Source organism: Penicillium roqueforti, assembly GCF_015533775.1.
Source record: "Penicillium roqueforti strain LCP96 04111 chromosome Unknown scaffold_10, whole genome shotgun sequence".
Classification (NCBI taxonomy): Eukaryota; Fungi; Ascomycota; class Eurotiomycetes; order Eurotiales; family Aspergillaceae; genus Penicillium; species Penicillium roqueforti.
This window is the reverse complement of record NW_024067574.1, coordinates 238,363-255,142: the sequence shown is the minus strand read 5'-3', so window position 1 is coordinate 255,142 and position 16,780 is coordinate 238,363. Positions and strand designations below refer to the sequence as shown.

The following is a 16,780-nucleotide window of genomic DNA, read 5'->3' as shown; positions in this document are numbered from 1 at the left end:
GGTTCAATCCCCAAAATAAATTAGGTGGAGGATGAAACGGAAGTAGTTCAGTAAAATATACAACATATGTATTTGGAAAGTTGAAATCTGACTAAAATACCCAACAATGGAGTGGATTTATACATAACCTCCCATAGGCTGGTCAGTTCTTGGTTGGAAACTTGAGCCACTTCTTGGCGAAGCTCTTCTCATTCTTCCCCTCCTCATCCCGTGGTGCATAGAACCTCCTACAAGCATCAAGGTTGATATCTTCGAGTTTGTTCCATCTTCTACCGCGGTAGAAAATCTTTGCGCCAATATAAAGAATGATAATAGCCACCACAGAGAGGTAATTGGCGAAGAAGTTCTCCGCACTGGGTTTGTCACCCAAGGGCGACACGGCCAGATAGAACTCGATGATGATAAGTGCTACACACCAAAACAGGCCCCAATAGGCAGCCCAAGGGAAGACCTTTGATTTCCAAGGAAGTTCTTCGACAGAGCGGCCTTGAACTTTCCAGGCAGCACGCATACGGATATGTGACAGGCAGATCATGCCCCATCCGAAGAGAGTGAATAGAGAGGTCAGGTTGGAGAACCAGCCAAAAACGGTAGCACCACCGTTGCTGACGTTCAGGTAGGCCAGCCCACCTCCGATGATGAGAGTAGGCGCAAGGCCCCACCATGGACGACCCCAGCTATCGGTCTTCTGTAGAACCTACACGGAAAATTCGCATTTTGTCAGCAGTACTCTCGGACGGGGTAAAAGAACCAGACTAACCTTGGGGGCCATGCGAAGTTGTGCGAGACCAACGAGTACTCGGGACCCAGCGTATCCAGAGATACCACCAGTGGAGAGGACAGAGACGAGAATGACAGCGTTCATAATATGAGCTAGCGGAGCCACTCCAGAGTTCCTATACATGATGACGAAGGGACTGGAATTGGTGCCAGATGCACCGAACAGATTTTCGTCCTTTGGGCTGACGTTGATCGTGACGATCAAACTTCCTAGGATGTAGAACAAGCTCAATCTCACCCAGATCGACTTGACAGCCTTGGGCACAGATCGAAGGGGATTGCTGGTCTCTGCGGCGACTAGACCAGCATTTTCTGATCCAGACAAGGCGAAGATACATGTCGGCATAACCGAGATGAACCCCTTGAAACCATTGATAAACGCCATCTCGTTCCAAAACTGGAAGCCAATAGTGCCTCCCGGTCTCGCCGGATAACCTCCCTTGGGCCCACCGCCAGCGGAAAGAACAATGCCGGAGATGATTACAACGAAGATGAAACCGAACTTGATTGCGGCAGCCACGACTTCGATCTCGGCGAACCATTTGACCGCTCCAACATTCATCAGGACAATAACGAACCAGAATATAGTGATCAAAGCGGCAGTGGGGACGGCACTTGTCCAGAAGTTGAGTACTGTGATAGCTCCTTGTACCTCGTTGGCAATGGTGATCCAGTAAGAGAACCAGTAAGCCCAACCGAGCGCGAAACCGGCGGATTCATCGACGAATATATTAGTCCATTGCACGAACTAGCGGGGCCGGGTCAGTAATGATCAGTCGGCAAGAGAGAAGCCACCAAACTCACAGCACTAGGAAGGGGATACATGATCGCCATTTCTCCTATACTCTGACTGACACTCCAAATGATGGTGCCAGATAGGATATATCCCAAGAAAATACCAGCCGGACCGGCATTTTTCAAAGATGTTCCTGATCCTAGCCAAAGGCCCATACCAATGGACGAAGCAAGACCAATCATACTGATATGTCGAGAGCTCAGCTGGCGTTGGAGCCCAGAGTCTGCGCCATGGTCGACGCCATCCTCATAGATTTCTCCTACAATTGTCTCCTCGGCATCTTTGCTTGGGACACCTTTGGTGTCGCTTAAAGGCTTTTCAACTCCCGACATCGTGTCAATGGGTGCGAGACCCGAGATGAGAGATAGAAGGTAAGGATGAAAAAGATCGCTGTTGCAACGAATGCCCCGAGAGAAGATCTGGGGACATTGCAATTTATATTCTAACGTTATCAGGTTTCGATCGAGTTGAAACTGCCAAGTGGCGAACTATAGAAAGCCAAAAGTACATGCCCCCCCCCCTAAACGGAGGATCCGAAGTATATCTCTTGGTCTGGTGGCGATTGGCTACGGGAGAGGAGTTCGACGTGCTGTCCTATCAACAGAAGGAACTGGTTGCCTATTGCTCGGATCGGCGACGTTGATGAGGTACACCTGAAGGAAGACGTCGGGGCCCCGGGAAATATGCCATCATTGGGTCGAATTGGCTTCCTTATCTTTGTTATCTTTATCATGCAATGCCGCGAATAGCTCTGGAGGCAACGTCGGCTTGTATTGTCTCTCACCATTGGCCAGGAGATGAGATAACCGCATTCGCCAAGACGGCGACTCCTTTGATTCCCGCGCTCGAGCAGTTTCTCTGACCATTTTACGCCCCGTTAGAACACATTTTGCGCCCCGTTGGATCAAACCATCGGATTAGTGAGCCACTGATTAGTTTCCACCAGCTGAACCTGCGGCTAAGACTCCGTAATGGATAAATGAATCGTAATGTAGGGCTGTCCATATTTGCTTTGGTCTTATTCATTGTATTTGATGGCCTTACGTAGTCAAGAGGGACAGTAATGTGCATGTTTAGCCGCAACGGGTCACCTCTAGCTCCGGTTTTATGCTGTGATGCTCTAGACCGTAGGGTCAAAGGAGGCCCCGCCCGCGCTCCATCATGGGGAAACTTTGTATATTGTAGCTCGTTGTATACAAAAAAGGTCTTCAGTTGGAAGGATATATCAACCCTTGACTACGTTGTGAGATGCCACTACTGATGACATAAGAAGGCAGCATTAACCCACCTCCGCGGCTGGGCTGAGAGGTTGTTCTGTGCAGATGCCAAGCGAATGAGTGTATCTGGCAATCAACAGAGAGGGTCAGTGCGCGACTGTTGTGGATAATTTCACCCGCTCTCATCCTTCTTCTCTCCCTATCTATTACGCACTCGCCCCTTCTTGTGGTGTCATAATTTCAGATGTGAATATCAAACTGAACGAAGATGTCGCCATACAATCACCACGTGACCCATCACCCCTTTCAGGCTGCAGCAAGACTAACACGATCATTCTTCCCCTGAGCTACTGATATAACAGAAGATGAAGACATGCACGAGAATATCGATACCTTTCTGGCATAGGTGAGAACGAGCATTAGTGTCTTATCCAAACTCTCACTGGTGAGTGTAAAGTGCTGAGATGTGTTGTTTGTTTACTGAGGATTCCCCTTATAGCCAGCTACATGTCTTTAAGTGGTCAAGAATTCTCTCGGGAATTCGATACCTCGCATATGTACATCCCGGCTTAAAACTCTCCGGACTCCTAGTACGGGTCCAACTGCCTATACGCATTACCTCGATAGGGCCTCGTTTCCTTTTAGGAGCCTAGGAATGGCTTGTTATCATGTGGAAATATGCCAAGAATTCAATACGGAATTGCCAAAAAGGCTTAGCGCACGCTTATAATTGCTTTCTCGAAGTGGCAAAACGCCCCGATTTTCAGGCTATCGAAGTGGCCTAGCTTCACCACATTCCAGTTATGTCCATGGTTGCAGTCGAGTTGAGTAAATGAGCAATGTCAGGAAGGTGGAAGAGACTTGAAGAGGTGTAAGAGCGAAAGGGGAGAATAGTAGGAGTAGAAAGGCAAGCCACAAGTAGTGGCTATTCTTCCATTGCGAAAACAAGGTTTCCTATCACGGAGAAAACTAACACCTGAAGCCACCCGAAACCGGCCGAGGCCGTCTGGAGCCGTATGTAGCCGCCTGCAGCCGAGGTGCCTTAAGCGGCGACGACCGGATGATAGACGTTAGATGGGGATCACCATAGTTAGTACTCCGTATGGCTGTTTTAAGGTTTCGGCTTCTTTTTAGAGATAGAGGAAATTGATAATTAGAGATGTTATTCGTTGTCATAGAGAGAGACTTTGAATTCTATCTTAGAGGCCGCTGAGGATCCAGATGCACGTGATTTAGTGCCGATCACCACGTGACTGGGCTACTTTATATTAGTCAGATCACGTGCTGAAATTGGTCCACCATTTCATACCACTGAAGGTAACCATCGACACGAACACACACGAACACCGCAGATCGTTTCCTCGATTACTGTCAATCCTTTTACCTCTAAATTTAGACACCTGCAGTTAAAGGGAACACATCTCATTTCGTCCGAATTCCAGTCCCATGACTAGCGATTGTTTCAAAGGCGGATCAAGACGAAGTTCAATAATTAATTCTTGCATAAGATGGGCTTGATATCTCACGGCGCATCTAGTATTGCGAAGATGGGAAGGGCCGACGGGAACGCGATCGGCAAGTTGGCTCCAGAATTTCAGCCCACCTAATACATACGATGATGCAATGGTTCAAAAGAAAAACCAGATTGTATCGCGATGAGGGTCTTGGTTCATGCAAGATCGCTCCCTGATTTAGGTAGCTAGGACGCAATAATGTCGATCGTCGGACCTAAGCTAGTGGTTGTGGAAGCTTTAAATTAAGCAGCGCACTTTCCATTCATTGTCTGCGCCAGAAAACCTAAAATGTCCGCAAAGTCTACGCATCTGCCTTTTCCCGGCGTCCAGCATGGAAAGCGCATCATTATATCTGTGATTGAACAGCGAGCGCGTGACGAACCAAACAGTTCGTGGATTTCGATCCCGGTTGACGAAGGAAAAGTGTGCGAAGGGTATAGAGATATCACGTTCAAACAATTGAACGATGCGGCCAATCATGCGGCACAGTGGCTTTTGCACAATCTGCCTCCATCTTCGCGGTCTTTTCAATGTTTTGCATATGCCGGACCCAAAGATCTTCGCTATCCAATTCTTGCTCTCGCAGCAGGAAAGTTACAGAAGAAGGTATGTCTATGATTTCCCGTTTCTTTTTCCCGGCTAACAGAATTCCAAGTTGATTCTTCCTAACCTGTCTATGATGCCAGAAAATCATGCACACGTGCTTCGAAAAGCAGAGTGTGAAGTCTACCTAAGTACAAAGCATGTAGCCAATGACATCAAAGCAGCCCTTGAGCATGCACCAGAAATTCAATACATGGATGCCCCAAGTCTCGATGACTTATTCCGAGACACGGAGCCGATTGCAATTGAATACACCAAGCCCTGGGATGACGCGAAGGATGACCCATGGCTAGTATTTCACAGCTCTGGCACAACAGGTGAGCCAATTTTCTTTCGTTCATCAAGAGAGGGACCGCCTAATCACAATAAATATTCACCTAGGCCCTCCTAAGCCAATCACCCATACATTTCGAATGGTGGCCAATCTAGAAGCTCCAGCAAGCTTGCCAGATGTCGCAGAGAGCCATATTCATCAATACGCTAACAAACGATGGTATACACACTTGCCAACATTGCATGTGAGTTTTGAGCTCTGTCTGGTTTAATAGCATTTGTCTCGTGTACTAACAACGCCGTGGTAGTATGTGGGGATGGTAACGGTACTCTTCATCCCCCCATTCGTCAACATGACAGCCATCCTTCCACCTCCCGACCAATCCCCAGAAAACGTGGCGAAGATCTTGCGCTATGCCCGCGCGGACGGTGCTATATGCACACCGCTACTGTTGAGTCAGATGTTGTCTTTCACGGATGGCGCAGAAGCTTTGAAAAGCCTGGAATATGTCCACTATGCCGGCGCTCCTCTGGCGCGCCACCTGGGGAATCAAATAATCTCTGACACCAAGTTAGCCCCTCTTATTGGCTGTACCGAGTCAGGACATCATTTCACCGAGACACGGCCGGACGACAAAGAGGACTGGGATTACTTCAAGTTCCAGCCACATGCAGGCGTCGAGTTTGAGCATCGGGCTGATGACTTTTATGAAATGGTGTTTGTCCGTCGACCAGAATGCGTCATGCAGCCGATATTTATTGCCTTTCCTGAGCTAGAGAGATTTGAGACCAAGGATTTGTGGGTTCAGCATCCTACTCGTAAAGGGCTCTGGAAGATTGTCTGCCGGATGGATGACTTCGTTTCCCTCACCGATGCGAAGGGATACTTTGTCTCTCCTTTTGAGCGGGAGATTGAGCAACACCCGCGTGTAGAGGCTGCTTTGATAGGAGGCAACGGGTACTCCGATCTGGTCCTTCTCCTTGAGATTACAAACGGGGTCAATGTCGACACGGAAAGCGGGCGGCGTTCTTTCTTTGAGAGCTTAGAACCGTACCTTTCCAGAATCAGCGATTCGAGTCTCCTCAAACTGGAACCGAAACTGACAATAATTGCTCGGAAGGACAAGCCATTTGTCCGGACTATTAAGGGGACACTAGCTAGGGTACCCACTCTGCAGCTTTATGAAGATGACATTGCTGCACTTTTTGATGGGTCTACGTAAACGGTCATTTCACAGTATTCGGAGGATCAGTCGTTGCATGCGGTAAACGAAACAACACTTTCGACAATGGATACGGTATGTGACAGGTCTCAAATTATCGAGATGTATTTAGTGATGGAAAAAAGGAGATTGGAAACTGCAATAAGCCCCTTGCTCATTATATATTCTTACAGAGGTAGTCGAGAACCGATATTCCAAGGTTAGAATCCATGATGCACTGGTGCTGCACTTAGAACGATCTTCAAAATTGGGCATCAATGTCCGTCAGCCCCAGTGGGCGCTGGGCTGTATCAGGGCACAGCGACAGGACGCGTATATTTGATGCAACCCCTTCTCGGCCCACCTCGGGGGCACTGCCAATATCCACGAGACCATGATCCTGGAAGGCTAAAGCAAGGAAGATCGGTTTCTGTTCTTGGATATGCCATTTTCAATTATAGGGTAATACGTGTAGTCATATCTTGCGTTTCGGTTAACATAAGCGGTCTGCTGGATTCTTGTTGTTCGACGTAAATGAAGTTAACATATATACCCCCACCGCTGAAGTTCGATGGAAGTAATACAAACCGTCTTCCTTGCAAACTTGCACCCAAGAATCTTTCGTGATGACTATTCTTGTACTGGGTGGGCGGGGTAAAACGGCCAGTCGTCTTGCGGCACTTCTGGACCAAGCCAAAACTCCATTTCTAGTTGGATCTAGCTCGGCGTCTCCCTCTGACCCCTATAAATCCAGCCAGTTCAACTGGCTGAAAAGAGATACGTGGGAGAGACCATTCGAACAGGCCGGGAAGCATGGATTGGGTACAATCTCGTCCATTTATCTAGTTGGGCCTCCTGTCATGGATATAGCCCCGCCTATGATCGAATTCGTTGATCTAGCTCGCGCTAAAGGGGTTCAAAGATTTGTCCTTCTCAGCGCCAGTACTGTTGAGAAAGGTGGACACTCGATGGGACAGGTCCATGCATATCTGGACTCTCTGGCAGAAGTTGAGTATGTGGCACTACGACCAACATGGTTTATGGGTACGATTTATCCTTTTCTACGCTATAATCTTAAACGATAATATGGCTAAGCTTGATTTCAATTCTAGAGAATCTATTAGAAGATCCCTCTCGCGAGTGGATTAAGAACGAAAATCAAATCATAACCGCGACTGGAGATGGTAAGATTCCATTCGTCTCAGCCGACGACATTGCTTCCGTTGCCTTTCATTGCTTGACTGAGTGGGGATCGCACAAGACGGAATATGTCATTTTAGGTCCAGAGCTCCTATCGTATGGGCAGGTAAGATGACTCTATCCCAACTCAATACCTGTAGATAAATCCTTTTGACGCTAATAATACATAGGTGGCGGAGATTCTCACCACAATTTTGGGCAAAAAAATCATCCACCGCAGCCTTACAGAAACTGGACTTGCTGAACTTTTAGTAAAAAAGGCAGGGATACCTGCAGACTTTGCAGCTATGCTTTCGGCCATGGAAGTTGATGTCAAGAATGGCCCACAAGAAGTTCTCAACAATTCTGTGGTGGAAGTGACGGGAAACCCCCCACGGTATTTCAAGGATGTAGCAGAGCATGAGAAGCACGTCTGGGCTTAGCCAACTCTCTACCCTTGTTGTTCTCGTTCTTTTTTTGTTTTACGAGAGTCTTCAACTACCAGTCTGGAAATGTGATCGAGGCCTCCACTCCATTTCGTCTTTATCTTGATCGATATAATATAATAAAACGGCTCGCGGCCACAAAAAAAAAAAAAACAAAGGTACTGACGGATGTTGCCTCAACCACATGGAAAGGTAAACCTCTAAGAAATTGCAAGATACCATTTTGCAAATTCTCTGATACTTCCCAACCCTCCTTTCCTCCGTGTCATCTACCACATCACCCATGACTATGACAAAGCCTGTCCTCAAGGTGTTCCAGATTCTTCAAGCAGACAGAGCCCTAATCATCGATGAGCAGGTCAAAGCCTTCGACAGTAAGGTGGATTAATGCAAGAAAATGTGGGAATTCGGCCAGAAAACGATGCAAGACGGCTACCTGGCGAACATGAGGCAGCTCAGTAGTCTTTCACTGTTAGCAAGACCTTCCACATATATCCCATGCAACAACCACTTCTACACGAAGTGTGCACTAAAGCCTTTGGGTCAGAGTTCGGCGATCATTGCCTGATTACCTCATCGGTGCTGGAGACGGACCCGGGCTACTTTGGACAGGAGCTGCATCGTGACTACGATGGACTTCCTCTCAGCATCATACTTAGATACCACAGCTCGGAAGCAATGCCCAGCTCACAGAATTCACAGATAAGGGAGGAAATGAAATTGCGGTGTGCTTTTTTGAGCCCTGTATTTATGGCTTAGTAATTACTGAGACTAGTGTTAAATTGATGCATGTATTTCGTACTTATGAGCTAGCTATGCAATCCTACCAGACGGTCTGCTGAGCTAGATATCGATTTGCATTCGCCATCACAGGTGGTGGTGCATGATCTGCAAGGGGCGTTATCAATGGCCAAAAGTACCTATTTCAGTGTATTGAATGTAGGTCTTAGTAACTTAGACATGGTTCTAATGAGTTCAGCTAGATAATAATTCCTTCCCCCCGCCGTGATGTAGCAAGATTTTCAAAGTTATTCACCTTTTATCATAAGTAACAAACGAAGCTTCTTACTCCGGCATGTCTACCTCTTTTGATCACTCAGTGATCCTCAGTCCCCTGGACCACATAGCGCCCCAGGCATATGTCTCCTATCTATTGTCTTTTCAGACAGCGAATTCTACGCACTGTCTCTCTCTGTTGGAAGCCGGCATCACACGTTTGACAAAAGTGCTTCCCCTTCTACTCGGGCACATCGTCGTTAATCCAGAGCTCGATGGAAAATATAACATTCAGAGTGTCCAAATACCATGTACAAAAGAAGACCGTACAATCCTGGTACACAAGCATCACCCATTCCCTATGGAAAGCGCGTTAGGAGGCGTGCAGAGTGGCATGTCAATGCTTGAGACATCTGACTCCAAGCAGCATCTTTGTCCGCTCCCACCGCTTATTCCCTCGACTGAAAGACAGCCTGTGATTCGGTTCCAGGCAAATATTTTCACGGATGCAATCGTGCTGGCGATGACGTTCAGCCATATTGTTTTTGACGGAACAGGCGCGGCAAAAATCCTTGCGTTACTGGGAAGATGCTGCCGAGACCCATCAGTTACCCCGCTGCCGCTCATCATTGACGAGCAAGATCGAGCTCAGAGCGCTATATTTGCGGGACTGGCAGACACGTCTCCTGCCCAAGATCACACGGCAGAACTTGGTCCTGCGCCGGCAATACACCCCGTTCCCCTTGACGCAGCGTCGCTCAGAACATGTCGCTTTGAATTCAACAGTGAGCGAATTTTGCAGCTCAAATACCAATGTTCTCAAGTCTTAAAGAACGCCTGCATGTTCCAGCCAAATAGTGCGTCTATTCCTGTCGCTGATCTTCCACCCTTCTTGTCGAGCAATGATGTCTTGACTTCGGCTCTTGCGGACGCAATACAAAGGGTCAAATCTCAAAGCAAGACATATGACTGCCTAGACTTATGCATGGCAGTCAACATGCGCGGTCGGATCGAGCTATCCGCAGCAAGAGAGTTTCTGGGAAACATGGCATGTAATCTTCGATTAAAAACTCCAGGCCCGGAGTATACCGGGCCAGAGCAGTGTTTGTCTTGCAGGAAAACCCACGATTGCCCAATTCAGACAGACCAACTCCGATTCCTGACTGATTTGGCGTGCAAAGTGAGGAACAAAGTACGAAACATGGATAGAAAATATTTCCAGAGCTGCATGACATACATCGCAAACCAGAAGGATTGGAGTCAAACCGGCATGATATTTACCGACCTTGCTTTTTCTAGTTGGCGACATCTTGATATTTATGGTCTGGATTTTGGTGACAGTTTTGGAATTGTCCACAATTTCGATCTTTCGTTCGGCCTGATTGAGGGTGATGTCATTTTTCTCCCGAAACGACTCACTTGTGACCAAAAGGAAGCAGGTTGGGACGTTCATATCACGCTACCTGCGAAGGATCTTGAAGCACTTGTCAAAGATGATCTCATTCGCTGGTTGATGGGTCGGGATGGAGAATGACTTGTTTCATCTTCATTCTGTATTTACAGCATTCTCTTCAAACGACCGATAATATCATCCAAATGCTATAGGCCCCAGTGTGAGCAAATCGAACTGAAATTAGAGATATTGTAGAGGGAGAACCATCTTGTTAACAGCGTCATATTATACTACCTAGATAATGCCAAAAAGGAAGTATTTCATCCCAACTTGACTTGAAAACCTAAGACAGACAGGATTTGAAACTCGGGTCGTGTATCAATGTAAAATACGAACGTGTCCGAAGCATTAAGGTGGGATCTGACAGAATACCAATACGTCAAATGAAGTAAATTTTCTGCGCTAGCTAGACTTTAGTCCTAAATGGCCACCAATCTCGTCAAAGTTACTGGACCAGTAGGTCCCAACGGGTCCATCCTTGATCGGCCAGTTGCTTCGGAAGCCGAACATCGCCTGGCCCCTGTAAGACATGGTCTCTGCAATCTCGCGAGGGATTGATAGTGGATGTGCTTCCTCCGTCATGAGGCCCTTGCGGGCAATGTGGATTGTGATACCACGACGGTACTCATTGGTCCTGTTCTCTCCCCCACCATGAACAAGTCTGCCGGAAAAGAGAAATCCATCGCCGGGGTTGATCTCAACTGGCAGAAGTTGGGGCGGATTCAAGTTGTTTAGGTCGACATCAAGATGCGTTTTCGGGGCCACTCTTGTGGCGCCATTGGCCTCCGTAAATGGGGTCAAGGCGCAAAAGAAGTTGATGCAAGCCTCCGGTGCTGGAGATGGAATCAGGTCCCAGAAAGGCCATACACTTTGATCTCGATGCAGTGGTTGTGCCGCGTTACCGGGTCCGATCTCAATCACCTGTGCACAGTTGATATGATACCCTTCCCCAGGACTGTCACATAATATCGATTCACTCAGAGCGTGCATCAGATCATTCTCCAGAATCACCTCGCGGAAAGTACGGCTATTTGGAGCCAGTGGCAATCGCTTTGTGTTTATGCCCAGGAACTCTTCCAACGGCACCCCGTTTTTACCGGGAGCAAGTTTTGCCAGTCCAGGATCAATCTCTTGATTCATTGAGGCAACCTCGGATGAACTGAGAAGCCCCTCGATAATTACACATCCATAATCGTTGTAAATATCGAGAATGGCCTCGGGTCTTGCTGAGACTGGCAGTCGCGGGAGACTTGGTGATCTCATCTTGTTCGATTTGCTGTTTGCTGGCTTCCAATCTGGTATATATTGTGACCAGCTGACAAATTCCAGATCAGGCAGAGGCCCTGAACGAGAAGGCTCTTGAGATGGACAAGAAAATATGGCAATGGGGACAATGAGGATAATCTCTCCAGGAAAGGATGAAAGTGCACTTTTATACTCCAATTTGGTCATCCCTTGCTTCAACGACACACCCCCTCCTTCGCCGGCCCCTCCACGGGCGGGATCAAGCCCGGACTTTCCCCAAGAGATCATCCCTGCCTCGTTCCACACTCTCTGTTTGGAATACATGGCTGTGTTGGATTCTTGAACATCATTTTCGTGCTCTATTCATTTGAACAAAGACCGCTCTTGTGTGATCGACGCTGTATCCCTCACAGCCCTTTACATGAACATACATCTACACCACACGGTCAGGTTTCCATGGGTAGATTGGTTTTCGCTTTGGCTCGTGACATTGCAGCAATTACACCGGTCTTTCTTGCTTTAGGATTGGTAGACGCGTAATGTGCTGCTCAATGGCGCCCTTGCCTCAAAACGCGAAGTCGAAGGAATTCAATTCTCGTGCATAAGTGAGGGACAACAAAGAACGAATCTCATCTACAAGGTATGATAAAGCAATGTTTCTGGTTTTTTACTCACGTCAAGTTCTCCCGGGGGCATTGAGTCAGACACTCCTAGGATTCACTATGACCATTATCCCCAAACACCCGTCTCCAACGCTTTTCAAGCCTCTGGCGCTAGGAAAATGCCAGCTCCAGCATCGAATTGTCATGTCGCCAACCACCCGATATAGAGCTGATGAGGCTGCTGTGCCTCTGCCGTTTGTGAAAGAATATTACGCCCAGCGAGCATCTGATCCGGGGGCTCTGTTGATTACTGAAGCGACGAATATTTGCCCAAACTCAGTTGGCGAAGCACATATCCCAGGGATATGGAGTAAGACACAATGCGAAGCTTGGAGAGAGGTTGTTTCCCAGGTTCATGCCAAAGAATGTTATATCTTCTGCCAGATTTATGCTACCGGCCGATCTGCCGACCCGGAATTGCTCGCATCCCGAGGGTTTGAACAGGTGTCGAGCAGTGCTGTTGCGGCAGAGCCAGGGTGCCAGCCCCCACGCGCGCTAGACGAAGAGGAGATTCAGAAGTACATCTCTGACTATGCGCAAGCAGCACGAAATGCCATTGAGGTCGGGTTCGATGGGGTGGAGATCCACGGCGCCAACGGCTATCTCATCGACCAGTTCACGCAGGCCTCGTGCAACCAGCGGACCGACGAGTGGGGAGGAGACATTCCGAATCGAGCACGGTTCGCTCTCCAAGTTACCATGGCGGTAATTAATGCAATCGGTCCGGATCGAGTTGGCATGAAGCTTTCCCCGTGGAGCCAGTATTCCGGAATGGGTATCATGGGTGACCTGGTTCCCCAGTTTGAATACCTCATCCTGCAGCTTCGACAACTCGGCATTGCGTACTTACACCTCGCCAACTCCCGGTGGTTGGACCAAATGACGACTCACCCTGATCCAAACCACCTCACCTTTGTCAAGGTATGGGGGAGGTCCCTGCCAGTGATCCTGGCGGGCGGATATGATGCGACGTCGGCCCCAGAGGTGATTGAAATGGTGTATGCAGACTATGACAATGTTGCTATTGGATTTGGGAGATACTTCACCTCCACGCCCGATCTCCCTTTTCGGATGAAGAATGGCATCGCCCTACAGAAATACGATCGCTCCTCATTCTATACGTGTCTCACGAAAACTGGCTACCTGGATTACCCGTATAGTCCTGAGTATCTGTGCCGGAGCAGTTGAATATTTGACGATGCTAGGGGATGCATCAGAAGAGGGCAGAAACAGCTCATCTATGTGCTATGTTCGAAAATTGTCTCTAGAGGTAGTTGCCTATCTGTGTCGAAGTACTCCGTACCGCTCCGCTCGTTCTACATCTCCCACCGGAATTCCCGAGGTCCGGGAAGATCTGTCACAATTGCAATGTCTGCTTTCTAGGCGAGATTAAGCGAGCGCTCGAAGTTTGCATTATTTGTTTGTTTGCAAAGATCAACCATATAAGCAGGCCGCTTCCCACTTTGCAACCTGCTTCTTCTCTCTCTATCTTCTCTATCTATCTTACTTATTTAGTTGAATGCATTATTTCTTACTTTAAGATCGACCTGGCGTCTCTCAAGACCTACGTCTTAGCCAATATGTCATTCACTACATTTGACCCCCATTTATCGGCCCAACTTCACAACCAGATCCTTAAACAGGCATGGATTGGGGCTGGACGGGATGTCGCCTCGATCCCGTCTAGAACTTGGTGGGAAGAGTTCTCGCCAATTCCATTCGATCTCGCATCCCGCCTGAATCCGAACTTGGTCAGGTTCCTACGGTCGGCGAAGGCCACTATATTTGACCCTGATTCAAATTTTCATCTCTTCTATTACCTCGTAGCGCTTCATGGAAAACATGAACTTTTTGCTCCGGAATCTTCACTCGGATCGTGGGGTGATCGTTATGTGTGGCTATATCCCTCAACACGAACAAAGAGTGACGAAGAAGTCGGGATAGTGTGAGAGTCCTTTTATGCTTTAGTACAATTGAGGGAAGACGAATACTTATACGCCAGATAGATTCGATCAAGAAACTGAGCTTGCCTCTTTTGTCCCAGTCTGGGAAGATATGATCTGGTCTGATAGGGAACGGTGGCCATGGCGGCCATTACAAAACATTCTGAAAGCCTATCTAGACATGTTGGATGAGGGCAAAATTACAACATATTCGGATCGTCGAAAGGAATCTGTGGATCATTTTTTTGGAGTATTCCCTTGGGAGATTCACCAATATACCCCAATGGATGTGGAGAGGGCAGTCAGTGCCTTTACTCGTCTTCTTGATGCTATCGAGATTCGACTTCCATCAACTTTGATACATTCGACGTATGATTGTGGAATAGCTCTCCCATACTCCGAACTGGTTATCAAGGCATCTTTCATAGAAACGGGCTCGTTTATCGAATGTTTTCTCTCGGCTCTTCCCATCCGGCGTCTCGCCTTTCGCTATATTGCCCCCGGTATTCGACTCCAAAATCCGGTCGAATTTACAAATCAACCACTTGCCGAACGTCAGATTCCAGGCTTGCATAATACCGACCAGGCGATACCATTATACCCTCTACTCTTATTTCGAGGGGAGAGGGAGAACAAGTCGCCCTTGAATCGGCCCTGGTTTCCTGACGGAAGGGCAGAGAACATTCCATCTGGTTTGTACATAGAACCAACCGACAAAAATCTCAACTGGCAATCTGGTAACCAGAGTCGACTCCTGCTGCCCTTCAGCATTGGAAGCAATGGGTTTGCTCGAGGTAGCAATGGTATACCATTCAAAAATGCTAGGTTTCCGGGAACCGAACGGCCTGATCAACTTTACCAGGCAGACCTTTTCAGTGGCTATAGTGGTTATTTACCTTGGGATTCGCGTAGCTCATATCTACACAAAGTTTTAGAAAGCTGGGCTGAACGGGTGGAAATGGGTGATTGGCAAGTGGACCAAGACGGCGTTGTCGGTGGTATTGACAAGTTCAAAGAGGCTGATACTGGAGAACATTGGAGAGAATATTTTATTCCTTGGTGAGATCTTTTACTAGTTAATGACTAACTAGTTAGCTGTTAACTAACTAATGCAGTGGGGGTTTCCAGAGCAAGATGACTAAGCGGCTATGTGGCATAAAAGCACTCCCGAGGCCTAGATAGCAATGCAGACTTCCACTTCTCCTCTCTAGCACCCTACTACTCCCAGTGATGACTCTGCTCTCACACCTGTTTCGCAGGCAGGGCTGTCGGTGCCCCTCTCCTAAGAACCCCTCTTTAATAAATAGATAAACTAAAGTAAAAATAAGAAATCACATTTCGATATATTATTCAAGTCGCATGAGATGCGAATGACCCTTGATATACGGAGTAGTATGTTGAAGTACTATGATTTGATAACTATAAGCCCATAATTAACCTAATAATGGTTAGGAAGAGTAGTCAGAATAGAAAGTTTTATCATATACCTGCATCTGCCCTTGCCTCTCCTAAACAGACTGTTTTCAATAGCCAGCAACTGTGCAATGTAGTTATTCATGCTGCCTTCCTAGCACTCGCCTTATATGTCTTTATTTCCCACACAGTTTGTTGTTCTTGAAATCAGATACCAATTTGCGCCAATTCGGCTTGAAAACGGGTTTGTTCATCTATATATTTATCAGCTTAACCAAGTCATTGAAAAAAAGAAATATAAGACTCAACTATGACAGCTGCCCTTATTAGGTGGCTTGTCTTCTCAACCAGGTTCAGGTTCTTTTGAAGTGCAATTATATATGCTTTCCTAGCCTATGAAGTCTTCTGGGGTACATACTCCATCACTTTGCTAATAACGCATGATTTGATGTCTTTGAAGCTATCTTGGCTGGCAGAACAGACATTTTTAATTCCCATGATCTTTAAATCTCCCTCGATGCACTTTTTAACGATCCTGTCAAATATCTCATCTGGATGAATGCCAAGCTTCTGAATAGGATGGTCGTTTCTCTTCATAGTGCCAAATATCCAGTCCATAATAATGTGATTCTTGATAAGATCAGGGTACCTTCTATAAGTAGGCGCGAATGCGACTTTGCACTTATAGTCTTCACAGACTTTTTTCTTTATCCACTCAAATGCCGCTTTCGATACTAGAATGGCCTTTTTCAACACCGTCTTGCATTCCCCCGGAATTAGCAACATCATAATTGCCATATCGTCGTTCCTTGCTGCAAGATAATTGCCTTGAAGAGCCTCATCTGGTATGAGACTGCCATTGCCTGTGGGATGTAACTGTGATTCCATAACCATAGGCTCATTGTTTCAGAGATCTGTCGGACTTGGATGGCTGGAGACGAATGCACAGTACATGGTGATGAGAACCATAAGGGTGGTGAAATTGAGGATATGCATTTTTGCGAGTGGGAAGAAAAGACAAAGTAAGTATGATATTACACATATGGTAAGAAGGCGAT

At 47.2% G+C, this 16,780-nt stretch overlaps 7 protein-coding genes across 7 annotated transcripts; 5 read left to right on the top strand and 2 right to left on the bottom strand.

Annotated features, from left to right (window-relative positions):
- Positions 1–142: 142 nt before the first annotated feature.
- Positions 143–1,758, bottom strand: LCP9604111_4735 (putative amino acid transporter; the record flags this gene model as incomplete). The annotated part of the gene is made up of 3 exons (XM_039072467.1): positions 143–697; positions 761–1,528; positions 1,585–1,758. 3 exons carry the CDS (start codon positions 1,756–1,758, stop codon positions 143–145), a joined length of 1,497 nt encoding a protein of 498 aa, XP_038929225.1.
- A 2,837-nt stretch (positions 1,759–4,595) lies between these two features.
- LCP9604111_4734 (putative AMP-binding enzyme) lies at positions 4,596–6,406 on the top strand (the record flags this gene model as incomplete). The annotated part of the gene is made up of 4 exons (XM_039072466.1): positions 4,596–4,913; positions 4,963–5,227; positions 5,292–5,428; positions 5,492–6,406. The coding sequence occupies 4 exons, from the start codon at positions 4,596–4,598 to the stop codon at positions 6,404–6,406; spliced, it is 1,635 nt and encodes a 544-aa protein (XP_038929224.1).
- A 605-nt stretch (positions 6,407–7,011) lies between these two features.
- Positions 7,012–8,007, top strand: LCP9604111_4733 (fgaFS/easG family protein; the record flags this gene model as incomplete). Its single annotated transcript, XM_039072465.1, has 3 exons — positions 7,012–7,429; positions 7,498–7,691; positions 7,756–8,007. 3 exons carry the CDS (start codon positions 7,012–7,014, stop codon positions 8,005–8,007), a joined length of 864 nt encoding a protein of 287 aa, XP_038929223.1.
- Positions 8,008–9,367: 1,360 nt separating this feature from the next.
- LCP9604111_4732 (uncharacterized protein) lies at positions 9,368–10,540 on the top strand (the record flags this gene model as incomplete). The annotated part of the gene is made up of 1 exon (XM_039072464.1): positions 9,368–10,540. The coding sequence occupies one exon, from the start codon at positions 9,368–9,370 to the stop codon at positions 10,538–10,540; it is 1,173 nt and encodes a 390-aa protein (XP_038929222.1).
- A 321-nt stretch (positions 10,541–10,861) lies between these two features.
- Positions 10,862–11,722, bottom strand: LCP9604111_4731 (phytanoyl-CoA dioxygenase family protein; the record flags this gene model as incomplete). The annotated part of the gene is made up of 1 exon (XM_039072463.1): positions 10,862–11,722. One exon carries the CDS (start codon positions 11,720–11,722, stop codon positions 10,862–10,864), a length of 861 nt encoding a protein of 286 aa, XP_038929221.1.
- A 704-nt stretch (positions 11,723–12,426) lies between these two features.
- fgaOx3 (chanoclavine-I aldehyde reductase easA) lies at positions 12,427–13,554 on the top strand (the record flags this gene model as incomplete). The annotated part of the gene is made up of 1 exon (XM_039072462.1): positions 12,427–13,554. One exon carries the CDS (start codon positions 12,427–12,429, stop codon positions 13,552–13,554), a length of 1,128 nt encoding a protein of 375 aa, XP_038929220.1.
- Positions 13,555–13,946: 392 nt separating this feature from the next.
- On the top strand, positions 13,947–15,491 carry LCP9604111_4729 (uncharacterized protein; the record flags this gene model as incomplete). Its single annotated transcript, XM_039072460.1, has 3 exons — positions 13,947–14,311; positions 14,373–15,368; positions 15,425–15,491. 3 exons carry the CDS (start codon positions 13,947–13,949, stop codon positions 15,489–15,491), a joined length of 1,428 nt encoding a protein of 475 aa, XP_038929219.1.
- Between the last annotated feature and the right edge of the window lie 1,289 nt (positions 15,492–16,780).